This window comes from Ahaetulla prasina, chromosome 9 (genome assembly GCF_028640845.1).
Source record: "Ahaetulla prasina isolate Xishuangbanna chromosome 9, ASM2864084v1, whole genome shotgun sequence".
Lineage (NCBI taxonomy): Eukaryota > Metazoa > Chordata > Lepidosauria > Squamata > Colubridae > Ahaetulla > Ahaetulla prasina.
This window is the reverse complement of record NC_080547.1, coordinates 1740643-1764164: the sequence shown is the minus strand read 5'-3', so window position 1 is coordinate 1764164 and position 23522 is coordinate 1740643. Positions and strand designations below refer to the sequence as shown.

At 45.6% G+C, this 23522-nt stretch overlaps 1 protein-coding gene across 4 annotated transcripts in view; it reads right to left on the bottom strand.

Annotated features, from left to right (window-relative positions):
* Positions 1-1089: 1089 nt before the first annotated feature.
* The window catches only part of RASSF2 (Ras association domain family member 2), a 47131-nt gene continuing 24698 nt past the window's right edge, over positions 1090-23522 (bottom strand). For 3 of the 4 annotated variants that reach the window (XM_058194124.1, XM_058194123.1, XM_058194125.1), the window contains 7 exons: positions 22077-22165; positions 13892-14052; positions 13335-13436; positions 11765-11816; positions 11045-11166; positions 7153-7250; positions 1090-5745 (listed from right to left, as the gene is read on the bottom strand). In XM_058194124.1, coding sequence (XP_058050107.1) covers positions 5676-5745; positions 7153-7250; positions 11045-11166; positions 11765-11816; positions 13335-13436; positions 13892-14052; positions 22077-22165 — 694 coding nt within the window. In that variant the 3' untranslated portion in view covers positions 1090-5675. The remainder of the gene's footprint in view (positions 5746-7152; positions 7251-11044; positions 11167-11764; positions 11817-13334; positions 13437-13891; positions 14053-22076; positions 22166-23522) is intronic. The other variant, XR_009156449.1, reaches the window with a different exon arrangement.

Sequence of the window (23522 nt, the reverse complement as noted above, 5' to 3'; positions counted from 1 at the left end):
TCTTCTTAAAAACCTCAAGTGATGGAGCATCCACAATTGCTAGTGGCAAGCCGTTCCACTGGTTAATTGTCTTCACTGTTAGGAAGTTTCTCCTTAGTTCTAGGGTTGCTTCTCTCCCCGATTAGTTTCCATCCATTGCTTCTTGTCCTGCCTTCTGATGTTTTGGAGAATAGCTTGACTCCCTCTTCTTTGTGGCAGCCCCTCAAATACTGGAATACTGCTATCATGTCACACACACCACCCCCCAGTCCTTCCTTGTCATTAAACTCGACATAGCTGAGCCTGCCACCCAGTGGTGGGATTCAACAGGTTCTCTGCCCTAATGACCAGCTGGGTAGGCATGGCTCGGTCAACATCACTCACGTCGATGGGCGCTTCGCCTTAGCTGTTACAATGTAATAAGGGTTAAACCAGAGAGGCAGTTTCTGTAAGCAGGGCAATAAAGATGAGGCTAGAAACACCACCAGAACGTTTCTTTCCTGCCTTCCTTACAGGATTAGCTCTGTAAAGTGGGGAAAAAAATAAAATAAAATTTCTTCCAACAACCGGTTCTCCGAACTGCTTAGAAAGTTAACAACCGGTTCTCCCGAATAGGTGCGAACTGACTGAATCCCACCACTGCGCCACCTCTGTTCACACATTCACACCCAACCCCTCTCCATCAAGGCCTGATTTTCCAGCCGGAAGAGAGTCAGGAGGGTTTCAGAAAAAAAAAGACACAGCCTTGCGTTCATGTTTTTATCACTTGGCAACTGCAGAATTAAAGCAGTGCAGTTCTCACACGTATCGCACCACCACAAGCGTGAGCTGCCTCCAAGAAAACACTCGCAGAGCGAGTTCACAGCCTGGACCAGAGGTCTTCAAACTTGGCAGCTTTAAGACTTGTAGACTTCAACTCCCAGAATTCTCCAGCCAGCTATGAAGTCCACAAGTCTATCCAGCTCTGCTGGCCTGGAGAATTCTGGGAGTTGAAATCCACAAGTCATAAAAGCGGCCAAGTTTGAGGACCTCTGCCCTGGATGGACAATTATTCAACGTTGCACCCTCTGAGCTATGCAGGGCACCCACTCTTGAAATAATGTTTTCCACTGCAAAACTGTCATTTTATTAAGAATTTGAGACGCAATCGTTTCTTCCTACACCAGACAACACATATTTTATTAGGAAAGAAAAAATGTTCGCCCCGTTGCGCAATGCACATTATCTCCAGACCTAAGCTAAAGGAATCAAAGGACACGAGTGTACATTTTGACGAAGCAGAGCATACAGATTCCAGCTGTGGCTACAACTAGCTTTGTGCTATTCAGCCCCTGAAGGAATCTTTGGAGTCACCCACTTCCAAATTGTTTCCTTGGAAGATGCTGAATTCAGGTTGTGCGGTTTTGTTCTTAAATCTCTCCAAAAAAAAAAAAGGGGGGGGGACACATTTCTGTATAAATTATTGCTGTAACTTTCCTGTGCATGTGATATTTGGCATCTATATCTATATCTATATGATTTTAGATCGGGATCTCCAACCTTGGTCCCTTTAAGACTTGTGGACTTCAACTCCCAGAGTTCCTCAGCCAGCTTTGCTGGCTGAGGGACTCTGGGAGTTGAAGTCCACAAGTCTTAAAGGGACCAAGGTTGGAGACCCCCGTTTTAGATCATCCTACTGTTAAATTTCACAAAGTTTATCTATGTTGGGGTTTTTCCCCCCAGACGTTTCACAGTCGATCTAGTGAAATTTAAGAGTAGGGTGATGTGAGGAGGCTAGTTAGAAGAGGAATAGATAGAAAAGATTGAGAGTTTTTCCAACGTTTCCATAGTCTAGTGCAATTTAGGAGTAAAGTGATATTAGAAGGTGAGCTAGTAGAAGCAGAGACATGCAGTTCCCAGGCCTTTACTATCTGGGCAAGGGTCTCCTGGCTTCAGGAGGGTGGAGTTACAAAAAATTTGAAGCCTCACCGTTGTGCTTTTTTTTATACACACACACATTTCACAGACACCCCTTGGATAAATTTCTCTTGAATAATATTGCAGTCCTTAAAAAAAAATAAAAATCGCCCCTTTCAGTGAGATTCATTCCAGAGGAATGGTCTAAACCAGGGGTCTCCAACCTTGGCAGCTTTAAGACTTGTGGACTTCAACTCCCAGAATTCCTCAGCCAGCAAAGCTGGATTCTGGGAGTTGAAGTTTACAAGTCTTAAAGCTGCCAAGGTTGGAGACCCCTGGTCTAAACTATTTTTTCCCCCCCTCAAACTTGGCAAATCTAAGAGATGTGGACTTCAACTCCCCAGCATTCCCCAGCCAGCCATTCCTGGGAGTCGAAAGTCCACGTGTCCTTAAGAGTTGGCAAGTTTGAGAAGAACTGGTCTAAACAGGGAAAGTCACAGGCGGGAATCTTTCCCTCAAAAATGTCCAAACTGAAGCTCCTTGTAAACAGGAGAAACAAAAGTTTTGTTGGCACAAAGCAGGTGAGAGGGAAGAAGAGGGCGAGGGACCTCCTTCCCTCGTCCGCTTTTGCTCCAATCCGTTGTTCCCCAGCAACTTTCCAAACCAGGGGGCTCCAACCTTGGCAACTTTAAGACTTGTGGACTTCAGCTCATTTCTGGACTTCCGGTAGGCCTGTTTTTCACCCTCCCAGAGCCTCCGGACAGCCTCTGCACTTACCTCGCATCCAAAACAGGCTGCTGGAGACTCCTGGGAGGGGCAGTGTGAGCAGGGTCAGCCAGTCCTTGGAACAACCGGTTTGGTGAACCAGATTAAAATTAACATCCGGTTCGCCCAAAACCGGTCTGAACCGCCTGAATTCCACCTGTTGTGCCTTGTCCTCCCTCCTCTCCTCAGCCAGGCCCCTCCCGTCTCCACCCGGGCCTGTTATCAGACTCCAAGTCTGATAATGAAAATGAACAGCCTGTCATGCCTCCAGCCCCCAGACCTGGCCCCATGCCCGGAGAGGATGTCAGGAGTGAACAGAGAAGCCTGATAAACTTCACTCCTACAGCGTGTGAGCAGGAAGCCAGCCACATGCTGTAATTACTGACAGCAGATCCAGCTGAAGAGAATTCAAAATGGGAGGATCCTCGCTTCTGGAGATCTAAGAGGCGATGCCAGCAGAAGGAAGGGAGGGGCAGGCCTGGATAAATGTTGAGTCATGGAGCCACACCCCACAGCCTATATAAAGGACCTGCTTTTGGCATTCCAACCTTGAGTCAAGCAAAGTCTCATCTAGTTTGCTGCTATCGGACTCTATCGCTGAAGTCACAACTTGGACTCCTGCCTGCCCTGATAAACCTAGAAGGAATTTGGCAAGCTGCAGAGGCTTCGTTGTCACGTTTGATACAGACTTCCTAGACCCGGTCATCGGAGGGGGAGGGGGACACGACACCACCCCTGCCTGGGAGTAAGCCTGGGAAAGGGCTTTAAAAATAATGCTCTTGGTCAACTTTTACTTGGGATGCACGTCAGGTGGCAAGCCTAACTCAGATGAAGACCAAAGCGAAAGTCCTACAGAAGTAGGAGAGAAGGAGTAATACAGCTTTTAAAGCATCTGTTGTTCGGCTACCTATTACAGCTCATCGTTTTAACTACAACCAGCTATCTTTTTAAACGAACAATTACTGGGAGTTGCCTATCTAATCCCCCCCTCCCATTTCCTGTGATCCATACGGCCTTTATAAAAATTGATGCACTCCAGTGTATTGGACCACAACATTCTTCTGTCTCATCCAGCATGGCCGACACCGAAGACATCTGCTTTGCAAAGAGAAGATCTTAGGGTCAATCGGTGGGGTCTCCAGGTGGATCTGAAAGAGACCAGCTCTCTGGAGGGATGCTGCCTGTCAGTGCTGAGGACCGCCACCAAAAATCTATGATGTAACTCAGTGGAAAATGGCATTCTACGTTCACACAGGTTGGTCCAAATCATCGGGTCAAAAGAATTATTAGGTTCGCGTCTCACGCAATGCCCCAAATATAAACCATCTTGCGGTAACAGGCCATGGTTTCACTCACAAGACAGTGGCTGGGTTCTCACAAGCAACCTAACTTGTTAGCCTAGATCAAAATTTTGTGCAAAGCCAGACACTGTGCAGAATTTTGGCATTCCTGAGAATAACCCCTCTGTCGTATTTAAGGTGGAAGAGATGTTTTTGAAAGGCCAGGACCGAGCCTGCTTGCTTACTTATCTATCATTCCACATTCGTTGTCCTTGCTAGCAGTTTTCAGAGTCTGTGGCAGCAGAGAGTAACCAGAGCCTGATCCAAGTCAGCAGGAACTTAAGGGCCTCCAAGGTCGCATGGGCCCTTTCTGGGCGGAGATGCCACCACACAGCTTTGGGATTTATGAGAAGCAGGGCTGCAGAAGAGCAGGGTGGTCTTGCCAGAAGCCCCCCCTCCGTGAAAGGACTTGCAAAGGGTCAAAGTTCCTGAGCCCAGCTGCCAGCAGCCAACACCACCCACAGTCAGGGAATTCACAAACCTGGGACAAAGCGAGTACCATATCATTGAGGAATAGTAAGTTAATGTGAAGAGAAGAAAGTTGCTTGGAGAAAGGTAGAGGCAAAAAGGAAGGGCAAGGAAGTATTCCTGACTCAGCCTTCCATCCTTCCGAGGTGGGTCAAATGAGGAGCCAGATTGTTGGGGGCAAGAGACTGACTCTGTAAACCGCTTAGAGAGGGCTGGAAGCGGTATAAAAGTCTATTGCTGTTGCTATTTTTGATTTCTGGAGGCTCTACGCCCGGTGCCCATCTGGGGAGTCTTAACTGATGAACCAGAGCAGATTTCCTATGCTGAGCAGACGACTTCATCTCTTGAGGTTGTGCTTCAGAGAACTTGGGGACCAAGGTAGGAAAGTTGGGAGAGAAGACAAGGCTGAGTTCAGAAGAAGACCCAAGAAGTCTTCTGGGTCTAGGTCAGGAGTAGTTGTGCCAACACAGCCATTACGAACATGGCAATGAGCATGGTAGGAAGGTGCGGGGGATGATCACAGAGGCCAGACGTGGATGGTTGGATGAGGAGGGATGGACAAAGTGAAGAACTCAAAGCATTTTAATACTTTGACTCCCCAAAAGGTCCATATTTAATACTGCTAAGCTGCAGACGTCAAGGGAAGGGAAAACTCAGTTTTCCATTAAGCATCTCTCTTCTCCCCACCCTCCCCCAATCCTGGATAATTGTTTACAGCAGGGGTCTCCAACCTTGGCAACTTTAAGACTTGTGGACTTCAACTCCCAGAGTCCCTCAGCCAGCAAAGCTGGCTGAGGAACTCTGGGAGTTGAAGTCCACAAGTCTTAAAGTTGCCAAGGTTGGGGACCCCTGGTTTAAAAGGGTTTTGGAAGGAAAGAACTGCTCTGGGGAAGAAATTTCTGGAGGTTTCTCATCCAGCAGGCCAGGTTCTCCAATACCAGCCTCAGCTCCAAAAGACGTTGAGATGTCCTGCTTTCAACACTTGGTGCTGAGAGGTCTCCTCCCCGTCTTCCCAGATTCTCCGCCGAGTTCACCGTTGTTAAAAGAAGAAGGAGCACAGATGGTTGGTGTTCAAAGCGGCTCCAATTCAAGTCCCTTTCCTGGAAGAAGAGACAGTCCTTGTTCCTAAGAGTGAGTGAAGGAGTCTTCTTTAGGAAGTCTGTTTCCAGGACGCCTGGCTTGGGGACCGGGAGAACCCAGGAGGCCGCAGTCTTTCGAATCAAGCCTTTACATTGTTGCTGGGCCTTCAGAGATTTCTTCTAACCGCTGCTCAATCATTACACGCAGCACCGAATACCTTAAAGGGACCCAAAATAGAAGAGTTGTCAATTTACAACAGCTTAAAGGAAGTGACTGCTGGGCTAATCAAGGGAGGAAGTGAACGGGATGAAAATGATTTCCTTCCCTGATTAACGTCTATGGCAGGGGCTCTGGAGCCGCATGTGGCTCTTTCGTGCCTCTGCCTGCGGCTCCCGGTTGCTGGTCGGCTCCACAATTGATAGGGTTTTTGGTTAGGACAGGTAGAGGAAAAAGGACGCCTGTTGTGCCTCGTCTGCTTTCTCCGCAGCCGGGCCCATCTTATCTGCTTCCGAACGCTGAGGAATGTCCTAGCATGCCTCCAGGCCCCAGCCCTGGCTCCATGCCCAGACAGGCCGAGGAGGAAGAAGTACCTCCAGCCCCCAGCTCTGGCTCCATGCCCAGGCAAACGGAGCAACTACACCCCTCCCCCTCCCCCACAGCATGTGAGCCTGAGGGAGGTCAATTACCAACAGCTGCAGACTGGAGTGACCCTCACTTCAGGAGAATTGATAGGCGGCAGCGACAGAAGGAAGGGAGGGGCAGGCCTGGATAAGTGCTGAGTCATGGAGCCACACCCCATGGCCTATATAAAGGATCTGCTTTCTGGCATTCTCTGAGTCAGGCAAAGTCGAACATATCTTGCTGAAGTCACTTTCTGGTCTCCTGCCTGCTCTGAGGACTTTGCTAGGACTTTGGCAGAGCTGCAGAGGCACGCCTGATTCGGATTTCCCTGACCCGGCCGTCAGCGGAGGAGTGGGACACGACAACGCCATGCTAGGAGGAGACTATGATGGGGGAATCGAACTTCCGGTCAGCTCCAGAATTGAACGGGGTCTTCTGGGTAGGACCTTTGTGGCTCTTTGAGTGTTTAAGATTGCCGACCCCTTGTCTATGGAGATTCTCCATCATAGAGGTCAGGGTTGTCCCAATGGTTGCCTCTTTTTTCCAAGGGGCAACTGGACTTTCTGGTTTTTCTTAGAAGACGTTTCTCTTCTCATCCAAGAAGCTTCTTCAGTTCTGAGCTGAGTTGAAGAAGCTTCTTGGTTGAGAAACGCAACGTCTTCCAAGAAAAACCAGAAAGTCCAGTTGCCTCTTGAAGAAGCACCTTTTGGGATTCCCTGATTAACACAACAAGGTTTCTGTGCTTCCTGATCTATCTTTGGGTTCTTCTTTCCAGAAGATAGGGGACATCCTTCATCTTTGAATCAGTTGCCAAGTGTATGAATTTGTCTGAATTTGGATCATGCGACCATAGAGATTCTGTTATGGTTGTAAGTTCAGTACCACTGTAACTTTGGTCACTAAACGAACTGTTGCAAATTGAGGATTACCTGTCATCTACGGATTAGAAGATTACTAGCAATTTCCTTCCCTGTTGCTGGTTCCCCAGAGAGAAAGAACTTACTTGTGCTTTAGTTTTTTCACTTCCCGGTCTTCCTCTTCTTCAAGTTTTTGGATAAAGCTCTTTAGAACAGGCATTTCAAATTTAATATACTGAGCGACCTGCAAAGACAGACAAAGTATGGAGAAGTGAGGCAGGTGATTTGGGAACACCCAGTTTTTGCAAACCTCGTGGACTGCCAGGGACTTTTTATCATCTTTTAACGACCCCATAATCCCTTTCAGGGTGGAGTCTGGGCAGAGTGAACTGAATGGAGTTAGCAGAGTGTGTTAATGGCCAGATGCCCTTCCTGTTGCCGATGCGGAGTTTTGTTCAGCAGATATATTCTCATTGTGCCCGGAGAGAGAAATATCTGCCTCTACCTAGGATCGAACTCCTGGCCTCCTACTTGTGAGGCAAGAACTCCACCTCTAGGCCACCAAGGGAATAAAGCACATGTAAACGGGACCTTCATATCTCACATTTCCTCCAGAACCTGAAAGGTTGGAGACAACATCGTGTCTCCACACTTCTTCCACAACAAACTAATGGAGTGGATTGTGCTAAGTTAAACACCCACCTCTTTAAGGGTTGAATGAGTAGGTATCATTGAGTGTTGTATCATTAAGTGTTAAATTTGTACCCTATGACTACCATTAAGTGTTGTAAGTGTTGTACCTTGATGAAGGCATCTTTTCTTTTATGTACACTGAGAGCCTATGCACCAAGAGAAATTCCTTGTGTGTCCAATCACACTTGGCCAATAAAGAATTCTATTCTATTCTATTCTATTCTATTCTATTCTATTCTATTCTATTCTATTCTATTCTATTCTATGACTATCATTAAGTGTTGTACCTTATGATTCTTGGCGAACGTATCTTTTCTTTTATGTACACCGAGAGCCTATGCACCAAAGACAAATTCCTTGTGTGTCCAATCACACTTGGCCAATAAAAAATTCTATTCTATTCTATTCTATTCTATTCTATTCTATTCTATTCTATTCTATTCTATTTTGTGGGCCTGGAAAAAACCCCCGGAAAATAAGAATATGCGACAATTAAAAATGGGGAAAACCCCTGGTACAGATGGTCTTACAGCAACTTATTATAAAAAAACACAGGATGAAATATTAGGCCCACTTAAAGAATTATTTAATCAGATACAATTAGGGTAGAATACCCCGTCATGGAAAACATCTTTTATTTCACTGATACCGAAAGAGGAGCAAGACTGCTCTAAACCTGGTAACTATAGGCCGATTTCACTTTTAAATAATGATTATAAGATTTTTGTAAAAATAATAGCAAATAGATTAATGTTAGTTTTACAACAAAGAATTCATACTGATCAATCTGGTTTTATAAAAGGGAGGCAGATGAGGAATAATGTTAGACAGATTATTAATATATTGGAATATTTGGAAAAGAAGAATACTTCAGCGGCACTTATTTTTTTGGATGCAGAGAAAGCCTTTGATCGATTGCATTGGGATTTTTTATTTAAATTAATAGAGAAAATGCAATTTGGAGACTGTTTTATTAGAATAATTAAAGCGATTTATGGAGAGCAAACAGCACAGATTATAGTAAATGGTAGTTTGACAGAAGTTATTAAGATTGCGAAAGGAACAAGACAGGGATGTCCCTTATCACCATTATTGTTTGTTTTGACTCTGGAACCATTATTAGATAAAATACGAGAATTAATGAAAATAGGAGGAAGTAAGATTAGACAATATGAGTACAAAGTTAGAGCTTTTGCAGATGATGTAGTGGTTACGTTAACGAATCCTATAAATTCAAGTAGATTTTTGTTGGAAGTAATTGATAAATATGGAAAGGTATCAGGATTTAAAATAAATCAGAATAAAACAAAAGTGATAATTAAAAATATGTCTATACAACAGAAACAAAAACTAGAGGAAATGACAGGATTTGAGGTAGTAAAAAAGGTTAAATATTTAGGGGTCTATATTAGCTCATCGAACAAGAAACTTTATAAGAATAATTATGACTTGCTATGGCAAAAAGTTCAGAATGATATGAGTGGCTGGAAGAAATTGCAGTTATCCCTATTGGGAAGGATTGCGGCTATTAAAATGAATGTGTTACCTAGATTTTTGTTTCTGTTCCAGATGATACCTATAATTAAAAAGGATAAAAATTTGGAAGATTGGCAGAGTGGGATTAATAAATTTATATGGCAGGGTAAAAGGCGAGGTTAAAATGAAAATAATACAGGATTCACGGGAAAGAGGTGGTTTAAGAATGCCTAACTTTAAACTATATTATGAAGCAGTAACCCTTTCAGTAATAAGTGACTGGTTTAACTTAACAGAGGAAAGAATTTTGAATATAGAAGGTTATGACTTGTTATATGGATGGCATGCGTACTTATTTTATGGAAAAAAGTGGATAGGGCTTTTAAGAATCATGTGTTGAGAAGTGCTCTTTTGCGGGTCTGGAATAAATATTCCTATAAATTAGATTACAAGATTCCTATATGGGCGAGCCCTAGACATGCAATAGAGAATATAAATATAGAACAGAAACAGGAAATGATTACATATAAAGAACTTTTGTATGCTGAAGGAGGTAGATTGCAATTAAAATCATTACAGGTATTAAATGAAGAAGGGAGGAATTATACTTGGTTTCAATATGGGCAAATAAGTGCTAGATGGAAAGAAGATCAAAAAATTGGTATAATGCAAAGGGAGGAAAATTTAATAAAGCAAATTAGAAATCAGACCCAGGAGCATATAAAGAGATTGTATAATGTGTTGCTTGAAATAGATTCGGAAAAGGATTTGGTAAAGGATTGTATGATAAAATGGGCACAGAATATTCAGGAACCAATAATGTTGGAAACATGGGAGAAAATTTGGGTTAGAAATGTTAAGTTTACACAAGCACAGAATTTAAGGAAAATTTTTATAAGATGTTTTATAGATGGCATTTAGATCCCAAAAAATTATCATGTATGTATCCTAATATCCAAGCGAAATGTTGGAGGTGTGATTGTGATGATGCTACATATTTTCATATTTGGTGGACTTGCAAGAAAATTAAGGTCTTTTGGATAAGAATTTGGTGGATTATTCAAAATGTACTGAAGAAGAAGATAAAGTTCCTGCCACAATTTTTCCTTTTGGGAATTATAATGGATTGTACAGGGATTGAGACTAAATTGATTTTGAACTTAATAACAGCAGCAAGACTGTTGATTGGACAATATTGGAAGAAGAAGAGATACCTACAATAGAAGAATGGATATTGAAAGTTATTAATTTGGCTGAGATGGCTAAAATCTCAGCGTTTTAAAAGACAATACGCAGGAAAGATATTTAATTGAATGGAAAAATGGATTGATTATCTACAAAACAGATATCAGATTAAGAAATATCAGATTGCCTTTGAATAATTAGAAAGTTATTTTATGTAATGGGGAGGGGGTTGGGAGATGAAAAGCTTTGGATGTGGTTATTTGGATTGGACTTTACCTTGTGATTGACCCGGGAAGCCGGGGGGTGGGGGAGGGAGGGGGGTGTTTTGTTTTTTTTTGGGAGGGAGGGGGAAAAAAGGGGGGAAAATGTTTTTGTTTTTTTAAAACTCTTTCAATAAAAAAAAAAAAAAAAAAGAATATGCGACCCCTGAAATAAACATAGCAGCAAGTACTCAAAATAGCTCTCAATAATTTATAAGCAAGTCAATTATGAATATAGATAATGAGAAATAATTACACAAATAAGTGGAGAGCTATCTCCTGGAGACATGGGGATTTTGGAACGAGAGCCTGGCAGAAGTTTTTAATGGTGGGCCTAGCATGTTCTCCTCCAAAGAAGTTGGACGCTGAGGAAGCATCTCTAGGTGATAAGCGAAGGATGGATTCCCACCACACAACAACTCACATCATACGTGACTTCTTCCACCTGGTCCTTCTCCATCAAAAAAACCTTGGAAACCTGTTCACACGGTCCCTGCAGAATCCGGGCGATCAGTGGGTAATCTGTGCCCTTCAGCTTCTGCTTCTCTGCAGGAAATGGAGAAGAAGGAGGAGGGTTGGGAGTGGGACCCAGACCTCATGAACCACTCAGGTTAACCAACAGGAGGAAAAAAATGGCCTCCCTCTAATACACAAATCCAGAAACTTCTCCCGGTTTAGATGAAAACAGCGCCTGTTGGATTCCCAGGCGGCATCCAAAATCTTTCCGCAGCCAGAATGATTGTGGGCCCCAAGCTGGTGGGGCCCACAATTCTTATTGACCTCCTAGCGGGGCTACGTTCGGAGTATAAGACACACCCAGATCTTCACCCACTTTTTTGGGGGAAAAAGGTGTGTCTTATATTCCAAAAAATACGGTACTTTAAAAGGTGTGGACTTCCACTCCCAGAGCTCCCCAGCCAGCAAGTTCACGCATCTTAAAGCTGAGAAATGCTTAATAACAAAACAGGCAAATACAACAGTGGATTTTAACGTTAATATTTGTTCTTACCCCTATAAGTGTCTTTATCCTGACTTCACCCACCTGCTCGCTGGAGCGAGGCCCAAGAGAGGACCATGGGTCAAAGAAAAAGCTTGCAAAAAAGAGAAACCCTACCACTGCAAGACACAAAAACATCTTTCTCACCTCCACTGGTATGTACAATGTACAAAGCAAATTCTTCCGCTGAGTTTTCAATCTGAAAGCAGGGGAAAAAAGAGTATTAGTTCTCCACGCATGCAACCCTGAACCATCTCCCCAAACGCTCCTTGTTCCAAGCAGTCCAAGACTGGGTCGCCTTGTTAAGGAGTTCCAGATGTCCAGATCATCATCTCCTGATATCCTGACTTCAGTTGAGGCAGTCTGGTCTAATAGTTAAGGTAGCAAAGTAGAAACCAGCCCCGTTTTGGGCACAACACCTGGCTAGGTGACTTCGATCACCAGGAGACTGTGAGTTCTAGTCCTGCCTTGGGCAAGATGGAGTTGTTGTTATGGGAAAAATAGGAGGCGGAAGGAATATTAGGTATTGATAGAAGAAGAATATTTGTAGCTCGAGGTCCTAATGAAGGGTCCTTGGTGGTCTCTGAGTTTGGTTCTTTTCTTGCAGGCATTTCATGACCCAACTAGGTAACATCATCAGTGCTGCACTAATATAACCTAGTTTGCAAGAAAGCAACCAAGTTCAGAGAGCACCAAGAACCCCTCAATACAGAGGTCTTCAAACTTGGCAGCTTTAAGACTTGTGGACTTCAACTCCCAGAATTCATAGCTGGCTGGAGAATTCTGGGAGCTGAAGTCCACAAGTCTTAAAGCTGCCAAGTTTGAAAACCTCTGCCTCAATGTTAGGCATGTCTGCCGCCTTGAGTTATATATAAACACTAATAAAGGTAGAAGGAAGGGCCTCTGGTGGCTCAGCAGACTAAGACAGTCTGTTATTAACAGCAGCTGCTTGCAATTACTGCAGGTTCAAGTCCCACCAGGCCCAAGGTTGACTCGGCCTTCCATCCTTTATAAGGTAGGTAAAATGAGGACCCAGATTGTTGGGGGCAATAAGTTGACTTTGTATATAATATACAAATGGATGAAAGACTATTGCTTAACACAGTGTAAGCCGCCCTGAGTCTTCGGAGAAGGGTGGGATATAAATGCAAAACAAAAAAAAAAGGTAAGATTTTTTTTAAAACAAAAAACCTAGCAAGCAAACCCATTTTGTCTTTGGGACAAAATTACAACTTGATAGTATTGAGTTGTTTTCATTGCTCTGTATAAAATCCCACCTCCGAAGAGACCCCTGCAGTCCTGATCAAGCAGAGGGTGTAATCCAGTGGTAAAATTCAATTTTTTTTACTACCGGTTCTGTGGGTGTGGCTTGGTGGGAATGGCAGGGGAAGGATACTGCAAAATCTCCATTCCCACCTCACTCTGGGGCCAGCCAGAGGTGGCATTTGCCGGTTCTCCAAACTACTCAAAAGTTCCGCTACCGGTTCTCCAGAACCTGTCAGAACCTGCTGGATTTCACCCCTGGTGTAACCCTTCAAATGCCCCCGGAATGGAGCTTTAAAAACAGGGTTTGCTTAGCCTTGATAGATAGAATAAGGGAGGGAATCATTAAGAAAAAGAGAAGAGAAGATTTGGTGTTGGTACCCTAGGCAGGAAAGCTGGCCCACCCCGGACTTCACCTGCAGTGGCAACCAATCGGAATCAGAACAAAACATGCCTTAAATTTGTTGAGTAGCAGCTTCAGAACTTGTGGTGTAGTCATGGTGCTGTTGATCCGGACGTTCGTGACGGAGCCGTACGCTGGGGTGAACACGGATGTCTGAGGGAGGAAGCAGAAGGAGAGAGAAGAAACAGGCAAGGGACATTTGTTAGAGGAGAAGGAAGCTGCTATAAGCCATGCACAATGTGGGCAAGGACAATGTTAGATTAAAAGACAATATGATCGACTAGGTTGCTTCTCTCCTTGATTAGTTTCCACCCATTGCTTCTTGTCCTGCCCTCAGGTGCTTTGGAGAATAGCTTGACTCCCTCTTCTTTGGGGCAACCCCTGAGATACTGGAACACTGCTATCATGTCTCCCCTCATCCTTCTTTTCATTTAACTAGACATACCCAGTTCCTGCAGCTGTTCTTCCTAGGTTTTAGCCTCCAGCCCCCTAATATCTTCTCTGCACTCTTTCCAGAGTCTCAACATCTTTTTTACAGATCTTCTCGCTTGGTTTGCCGAAGAGACTCCCCACCCCAGCCCCCCTGCCAGCCCTCCCGTGAGGCTCACCTTGTGATTGTAGAAATGCCCGTTGATGGAGAAGCGGTGGCGCTTGATCCGCCGCTGCTCGCTGGGGGTGCGAAGGTTCCCTCTGCGGCGCACGCCCACGTCGCTCCGTGTCCGCATGAGTTGGGGCGTCTCTTCTAGTTGAGCTTTGAACTCGTTGTCCTCTGAAATGCAGAGTTCCAAAGATGCCTTAAAAGCATGCAAACATCGGAGGCGTCCGAAGGATCGGAGGCGTTCCTTTGGGACGCATGTCCCCCCCTCTTTTCTAGGTGTGAGCGACACCTGTAAAATGGGGAAGGGGCACTCTACAATGCTCCTAGTTGCTGCGAGTCAGATTTATACAAGTAGTGTTGTGGTCTGTCGGCTGCCAACTCCTCCAGCAGCAGAATCAGAGGAGGAGGAGGAGGAGGCGTGGGAATCAAGGGCCTCTGGTGGCTCAACAGACTAGTGCAGTCTGTTATTAACAGCAGCTGCTTGCAATTACTGCAGGTTCAAGTCCCACCAGGCCCAAGGTTGACTCAGCCTTCCATCCTTTATAAGGTAGGTAAAATGAGGACCCAGATTGTTGGGGGCAATAAAAGTTGACTTTGTATATAATATACAAATGGATGAAGACCATCTATTGACATACTCAATACATATTGACATAGAGTAAGCTGCCCTGAGTTTTCGGAGAAGGGCGGGATATAAATGCAAATAAATAAAAAAACCCTGAGAGCTCCAAGGGGGAGGAGGGAATGGAGGTGGCAGAGAGAGAGAGAGAAAGACAGAGGAGGAGCCCGAGCCATCCGTCAGCCCTCAGATGGAGAATCAACAGCCCCCAAGTCTGGAGGTGGCTGATGAGGAAGAGGAGGAACAGTTGGGTCCAGTGCCTGAAGCGCAGATGCAAAGAAGGCAGAGGAGAGGAGAACAGTGGAAATCTATGGGCCGGTCCTTGGGATGGAAAGAGCCCTGCTGCTAGCGAAGCCCCACCCTAGCTGTGGGGATAAAAGGCAGGGGGAGGAGATGAATAGATGTGGCAGACAAGTATTCATCTTCTAGCTGGACGGACTTGTTAGTCTGCAGTGAGAGAGAAACTTTTCCTGGGGGCTGCTGGCGCTCCTGTCTTTGAGTTAACTTCAGAGAGTTTGTCGTGTTTGGGGAGCTGGGGCAGAACAGGTAGACCTTGACTTACAACCATTCATTTAGTGACCACTCAAAACTGACAACAGCACTTTAAAAAGTAACCTACAGTGGTTTTTCACACGTACGATCCGTGCGGTCATGTGATCACAACTCAGAGGCTTGGCAACTGACATATGGCCTCCTAGGGTCTTTTGTGACCTTCCCAGCTGGCTTCGGACAGGCAAAAGCAACGGGGGGGTGGGGGGGAAGGTGGATTTGCTTAATGACCGCACGCCGCACTTACGTGATCCTCTTTCGGGACCTTCCGACAAGCGAAGTCAACGCGAAAGCCGGATTTGCTCAACCACCATTTTACCGACTTAACAACTGCAGTGGTCCACTTAACAACTGTGGCATGCAAGGTCATAAAATGGGGTGAAACTTGCTTAACAACTATGTGGCTTAGCGATGGGAATTTGGGCTCAATTCTGGTTTCGTAAATCGAGGACTACCTGTATAACGTAATAAATTAGGATTATCGACGTCATCAGCTGGCTGGGGAATTCTGGGAGTTGAAGTCCGCCAGGCTTAAAGTTGCCAAGGTTGGAGACCCCTGATCTATATAAACCTCCTCCAACACCTCTGTCAAGTATAGAAGGACACTTTAAACTGTGGAAAACACACACACACACACACACAATGTAGATGTATGGAGACAGACAATATTCCCTTTGTTTTCCCTTCTCTAGAAAGAGAAACATTTCAAGACCTGCCTTGAGCAGGGAGAAACATCCGATGAATGGACGCCTTTTAGAGATAGGAGCCAGCTCTCCGTTGTTACGTCCTTCCACCAAAAAGAGAGATGCTTTTCCACATCAACAAAGACCACCTTATGTGTGCAGAGAATCATGCGTACAATCTGCAAAAGGAGATTTGCTACGCAGGGCTCTCTTGAATCTTAATTTCACCGTTCTAAGGAGAGAGGCAGAGCAGAGAGAAAACAGTCCGGATTAATTGGAACTAACTGTTCGGTGGAAATGCAATTAAATTATGCTGGAATTCATCAAACCCACGGAATCCGCCTCGTGGCTCTCGGTCCGTCCCAAAGAGGCTCGGCAGCCAATCTGTCTCGCTCTCCTTTTGTGGCCTGGAGCGACGCCACTATTGTGAGATGAAATTCACAGATGTTGTTCTGGCGACCAGACCAGCAAAAAAAGCTCGGCCATCGTCCGATTTCTGTAGATATCCGAAAAATGCCTTTGGCTTAACTTTCTTTTTCTGTTTGGGCTTTTCGAGTCAATTTTACAGCCTGGGAGTTTCATTAATTTTTTTTTTTTGGCCACTGGACGATGAAATTTGTGGGAAGGCTATGTAGCTCGCTGGGATTATTGGTGGGTTGTTTTCTAATCCCTGAAATTAAAAAGTGGGGGGGGAATCATTTTGATAGTCGCTCCTAATTGAGGAGCTCAGTTTGAAGCCCAGAAGCAACCACTCAGCCTTTGTTGAGCCTTTCCAAAATTATTTGGCATTACACATTTGTCTTTTCAAATAGTTCTGTTAGAATTTCCCAGTACACCGAAAGTATGAGAAAATTAAAGGGGGAGGAAAGGGGGGGGGGAATAAGAAGATGGGAAATAAGAACATTGTTTACATATTTGTCCCTTTTCTATCCCTCAAACCCTAACCCTCTTATTTTTCCTGCACAACAACCCTGCAGAGCAGGCAGGTCTGAAAGCAACCTGGAGATATATGACTTCCTCTTGTTATTATATCCTTATAGGGCCGTGATGGTGAACCTATCAGTGGGCTCTCTAGGAGTCTCTGGAGGCTGGGGACAGCAAAAAAGTCACTTCCTGTCCAACCGGGCAGTTTCTGGCCTACAGAGGGCCTCCGGAAGGATGGGGAAGGCCGTTTTTGCCCTCCCCAGACTCATAGAGAGGCTCTGGAGCCAGGTGAGAGAGAAAAACGGGCCTACTGGGCCATTGTGTGCTAGGAGCAGGGGGGAGGGGGGGTCGCACGCACATGTGTGGGGGTGGGGCACATAGAATTATGGGTGTGGGCATGCGCGTGCGTGACACACACACCCCTCGCCCCCCACCTCCTGGCACACAATGGCAAAAAGGTTAGCCATCACTCTTATAGGGGGAACTAAAGTTTTCTTGGGGCTCCCCAATGCCCATATGAGAGCTTTCACATCACACCGCCCTGTTAATGCAACAACACCAATGTTATTAAGGTAAATAAATTGGCTCTGTTTTGCAGATTCAGCTCCTGGCACAGCAGAGAAGCAACCCCCCTCCTCCCCTTCTGTTTCTGCAGCAGCGACTATGACTGCCCACCCACCCACCCCCAGCCCAACTGAACCGGGGACGAGGCTCCAATCCAACGGCTTTTAAATTTATATTCTATCCCCAGAGGGGTTTTCCTGGATTCCTGGTGCAGTTCCCCTGCATAATGAAATTCCTGCTAATCCATTTTTAATTGCCTCCTCTTCTGCTCCGCTTCAGACCACAGAGCAGCCTGGGGAGGGGGCAAGGGGGAGGAGAGAGGGGGGCATCGAAAATAAAGCAGGGCCGAAGTCTTGCACTGAACGCAACTGGCTAGAAAAGGCAAGTCTCCATCCCAGGTGGAACGTCACTTGTTCCAAAGCCGACACCTTTTTCAACATTGCAAAAGGGTAACAGAATAGAAGGAGAACAGAGTTGGGAGGGACCTTGTGGGTCATCTAGTCCAACCCCCGCCCCAAGCAGGAGACCCTTCCCAATTCTTGACAGATGGCAGTCCAGTCTCTTCTTGAAAGCCTCCAATGATGAAGCTCCCACAACTTCTGAAGGCAAAACATTCCACTGAATAACAGAATAACAGAGTTGGAAGGGACCTTGTGGGTCATCTAGTCCAACCCCCCGCCCAAGCAGGAGACCCTACGCCATTCCTGACAGATGGCAGCCCAGTCTCTTCTTGAAAGCTTCACAACTTCTGAAGGCAACTTCTGTTCCATGGGTTGATTGTTCTCACTGCCAGGAAGTTTCTCATTTCCAGGTTGAATCTCTCCTTGGTCAGTTTCCATCCATTATTCCTTGTCTGGTCTTCGGGTGCTTTGGAAAACAGCTTGACCCCCTTCCTCCTCTCTGTGGCAGCCCCAAAAATATTGGAAGACTGCTATCCTGTCTCCCCTGGTCCTTCTCTTCATTAGACTAGGCACACCCAGTTTCTGCAACCGTTCTTCCTATATTTTAGGGTAGAAAAGCCGCTTATTTTTCCTCGTTTAAGTAGCACCGATGATGTTACCTAGTTTGGGAAACCACCAAGCTCAGAGAGTGCCAAGGACTCCTCATTTCAAGCCTGCGCTACAAATATTCTCCTTTATAGGTTCCTCATTTAACAAAATGGGGAGGAAGGGTTTTAAAAACATGAATTGGCTTTGATTGGATCTCTGTAGAGATTCTCAGCCATCCGGGCCATGGTTGTCCCAAAGGCAACTGGACTGTCTTGGTTTTTTTTTTTGGAAGACCTTTCGCTTCTCATCCCAGAAGCTTCTTCAGCTCTGACTGGATGGTGGGGAAGGGGAGGATTTATATTCCTTGCAGACAGCTGGTCGTTTGCATCCTTCAATGAGCCTCTAAAAGGATGCAAATTTTATTTTATTTTATTTATTTATTTTGTCAAGCAGGTATTTAGATAATGGATACAAGTATAAACATGATTATGAATACATGAAATGGATACAAATGAAAAGGAATATTAGGACAGGGATGGTAGGCCCACAGATGCACGGCCCTTACAGACCTCTTAGGAATGGGGTGAGGTCAACAGTAGACAGTCTAAGGTTAAAGTTTTGGGGGTTTTGGGGTGAGACCACAGAGTCAGGTAGAGCATTCCAGGCATTGACCACTCTGTTACTGAAGTCATATTTTCTGCAATCAAGATTGGAGCGGTTTACCTTGAGTTTGTATCTATTATTTGCTGGTGTATTGTTGTGGTTGAAGCTGAAGTAGTCATTGACAGGTAGGACATTGAGGTAGATAATTTTTTGTACTATGCTTAAGTCAGACCGAAGGCGGCGTAGTCCTAAGTTGTCTAAGCCCAAAATTTCAAGCCTATCTTCAAGGAATATAAGTCCTTTCCCTTCCCCACCATCCAGTCAGAGCTGAAGAAGCTTCTTGGATGAGAAGCGAAACGTCTTCCAAAAAAAAACAAAAAAAAAACGAGAAAGTCCAGTTGCCTCCTGAAAAATAAACACCTTTGGGACTTAAGACTGGTTTGCCACACTGTTCTCCGATTTTTAAAGCTGGTGCAGCTTAAGCTGCCATCTGCAATTCGCCCCTTCCTGCGCTTGAAGCTTTGGCAACAGCTCTTTGACTCCTGCCGTTAAGGGAGGAAACAAGAAGGGGAAGTTATCAGCCACCGCCAGCCGATGGTAAGATAAGCAGACTCTGCACCGCAGCAGGACCGACCTCAGCTTCCTCCCTAGTTGTGTGGAGCCAACCCAGGAGCTCTGCCCCTACGGAAGTCAGGCTGCAAATGTGCAATTTCCAAATTATGCACAGCCCGGCGTTATTCATTCCGTGACTGCAGAATGGTTGGGGTGGGGTGGAGGAAGAGGAGCACACGGGCAAAATGCATTGCTTACGGCTTTTGCAAATGCTAACAGGAGCCACGACTACATATAACATAATAACAGAATTGGAAGGGACCTTGAAGGTCTTCTAGTCCAACCCCCTGCCGAGGCAGGAAACCCTACACCATTTCAGACAAAAGTCTAGAGCAGGGGTCGGCAACCTTAAACACTCAAAAGGGCCATTGGGACCTGTTTCCCACAGAAAAGAAAACACCAGGAGCCACAAAAACCCTTCCCGTGCCTGACTATTTCTTGAGCGGCCACAAAACTAACATATGTAGTTGAATTAAACGTTCTGTTTTCTTCCGAAACTTTTCTTTCCTTGGATTTATCCATGATTGGCCTACCTACCACGGAATGAAAAGCTCAATAAATTGCGTGCCAGCAAGTGTCGCATATTGGCAGTTGTGATGCATATTTTGAGTGACAGGGAGCCACAGCAGAGGGGTGAAAGAGCCACAGGCGGCTCCAGAGCTGCAGGTTGCTGACCCCTGGACTAGAGGGTGGGAGGGGACGAAGGGTTGCCAAGAGTTGAGAGGACTTATGTCGGCTGCTGTCCAAGGAACAGAAAGCAATTTTTCTGGAATGGGAAGGCCTCGCTGGGGGATGAATGCACAACGATAGGTCTTCTGCACACACACACACACACTGCGCGCACACATTCGGTACAGCAGAAAAGCCCGCAAGTACGTTACCATTTCTGGAAGGTTGAAGACACAGGGGGGTCAAACGCCAGGCCTGGGTGTACTTAGATCTGGTCCATGGGGCCCGTGGTGCTTTCGGCAGTGAAAATGGGCTCCTGAGAACCGTTTTCGGCTGTGACCGTCTCCTGCAACCCTCTGCTAGTGAAAGCGGAGCTCGGGAGGGCCTTATGCGGGCTCTGTTTTCACTGGCAGAGGGCTGCAGGAGGCAGTCGCAGCCAAAAACGGAGCTCGGAAGCCCATTTTCACTGGCGGCACACTTGGGCCACCACAGGCACCCCCAACATGAGTGACATCGAGCCCATTCTGCTCCCCCCCCAACCCCCCGAGGTCAAACACAACCTCAATGAAATCGAGTTTGACACCCTTGTTCTAGGAGCTGCAATAAGCTGTTGGCTTGTCATTTCTGAGGGAAGAAATGTAATTCTGATGGGCAAGAAATCAAGCCCAGCCTTTCTCGAGCCCATCAGCGGCTCCCTCTGTTTTCTCAAACAGGAAAGGGACCCATGGCAACTCAAGAGGAACAAGGCTTTGTGTTGCAAAGAAGGAGGACTCCGTTGCCAAGGGGAGGAGGAGCCAGGCTGATTCCTTCACATCCCTGGGTGCCAGATGTGTGTGTGTGTGTATACACAAGCTGAGTTTCTAGAGCTGGTCTTGCAAATTCCTAAGCCATTGAGCTGAGCTGGATCACATCAAAGGTCTGTGGGGATTTTCATTCTCCACAGATGCCACAATCCCACAGGCAGGCATCTGCCGTGTGGGCCTGTGTCCTTGTGAACATATGTGTGTCTACTGACAAAGCCCTTCTCCGCTTACTGTCCTTTCTCAACCGATCACAGATGCTGGGGCATAATTCAGGGCTAAGCAATCACGGCTCTGCCTGCCACAAAGCTCCTCATTTTTTTAAAAAAACGTCCAAGCTGGAAACTCTCTTATAGTAATTAATCCTTAGAGTTGAGCATCACTCCTAATCCTGGAATGAAACATATATTGCAACCATCTTGCACAAGGGCATAGGAAGGGAGGGAGGGAGGAAGGGAGGGAGGGAGAATGAAAAAGAAAGGAAGAAAGGAAAGAGAGATAGAGAAAAGGAAAAAAGGAAGAAAGGAAGAAAGAAAGAAAGGAAGGAAGGAAGGAAGAAAAAGAAAGAAAGAAAGAAAGAAAGAAAGAAAGAAAGAAAGAAAGAAAGAAAGAGAGGGAGGGAGGGAGGGAGGGAAGAAAGGAGGGAGGGAGGGAGGAAAGGGAGGGAGGGATGGAGATAAGCAAAGGAGGGAGGAAAAGAATAGGAAAGAGACAGAAAAGAAAGAAAGGAAGAAAAAGAAATAAATAAAGAAGGAAGGAAGGAAGGAAGGAAGGAAGGAAGGAAGGAAGGAAGGAAGGAAGGAAGGAAGGAAGGAAGGAGCCGGACTCAGATTCAGTAGTAACTGGGTGCCGTAGTAAACCTTAAGGACTAGGTCAGAGACAGATGGAGAAGGTTTTTCTAAGGGCTCTCTAGGAGTTGAAAATGACTTGGATGGCAATTGATTGGATGTAATCAATCAATTCAGAGGAAAGAGGAGGAGGGTCTATGCGAAGTTTGCCTTAAACTAAAAGAAAGGCAGGATATACTGTAAATCTAACAAATACACGTCTACATATTATTTTTCCTTGTTTCTGAAACTATACACGGAGACCTCCCTGGTGGAAATTCATGGAAACACAGAGCTTCTTCCGTTCACCCATCCTTTGGTCTGAGTAGCAGTCGCATCCTCCTTTCCGATCTTACCTGTTTTCTCATCCGTTGCGTCCCCTTCGGATGTGGGCTCGGCCTCTGTGACCTGAATATCAGGCAAAGTCGTGGGCTTAATGACAGACCTGGGCATGAAAGAGAGAAAGAAGTTAAGACCCAAAGGGAGGGCAGGACTAGCCAACGGGACTTTCTCAAGTTTTAGGAAGCAAGTAATTCTCGTTAAGATGCCAACCAGCCAAAGGATGTTTAGTCTACCGGTTGGGGGTTGAAGCAGGGGTGAAATGCTACTGGTTCCCTCCAGTTCGGGCGAACCAGTAGTAAAAAAAACACTACCGGTTCAGTTGAACCAGTAGTTAAAAAGCTACCAGTTCGGGCAAACTGTTAGTTTAAAAATCTACTGGTTCGGTCAATCCGGTAGTTAGCTACCAATTCGGTTGAACCGGTAGTTTAAAAAAGCTACTGGTTCCTCCGAACTGGTATTTCCAACGATCAGCTGTGCCATGCGGTTTAGCTTTGCTAGAAAGCAGGATCCTACTTTCTAGTGAAGCTAAATCATGCGGCACAGCTGATCCCCCCCCCTCGCTGTTCTACTTACTTTCCCAAGCCTCATTTTGGCGTGTACTGTGTATGTTAGATTTGCTGGCTGAGGGATTCTGGGAGTTGAAGTCCACAAGTCTTAAAGTTGCCGAGGTTGGAGACCCCTGATTTAGAGAGTCAAGCTGAGCTCCATATTTCCAACAAGGGTGCCAGGTAGACAGTGAGTTCTAGTCCTGCCTTGGGCATAGAAGCCATCTGAATGATCCCAAAACGCCTAGAAAACTGCATGGACTTATCATGTAGGACTTGACGGACAATTACAACCACGGAGGACCAAGTAATAAGATCAGGTCTTCGGTCCATTGGACTTATTGGATTGACAAAACGTTCCAACATTGAAAGGCTTGGTTTCTCTCTGCAGTCAGAAGGCTCCGAGAAGGCCTTCCCATTGTTGAGCTGTCCGTTCCCAAGGACTCTGTGCTCATTGGAATGACAGCATCATGGGAACCAAGCCAGAGGAAACTCATCCTACAATAGTGCAGCTGCCTAGGATTTAAAGGTATAATCTGGGCAGCTGCAGACACAAATGAAGCAGCCTTTGTGCCTGGATGGATTTTGCTTGGAGGAAGAAAAAGGAAGGAAGGAAGGAAGGAAGGAAGGAAGGAAGGAAGGAAGGAAGGAAGGAAGGAAGGAAGGAAGGAAGGAAGGAAGGAAGGAAAAAGAAAGAGAAAGGAAGGAAGGAAGGAAGGAAGGAAGGAAGGAAGGAAGGAAGGAAGGAAGAAAGAAAGAAAGAGAAAGAAAGAAAGAAAGAAAGAAAAAAGAGGGAGAGAGGGGATAAAACTTTGGGGTAAAACTCTCAATAATCCCAATTTCATTCAAAAAGTTTAAGTGTATCATAGCCAAATGAGCAGAACCTTCTGGACAAAATCCAATTTCCACTCCCAA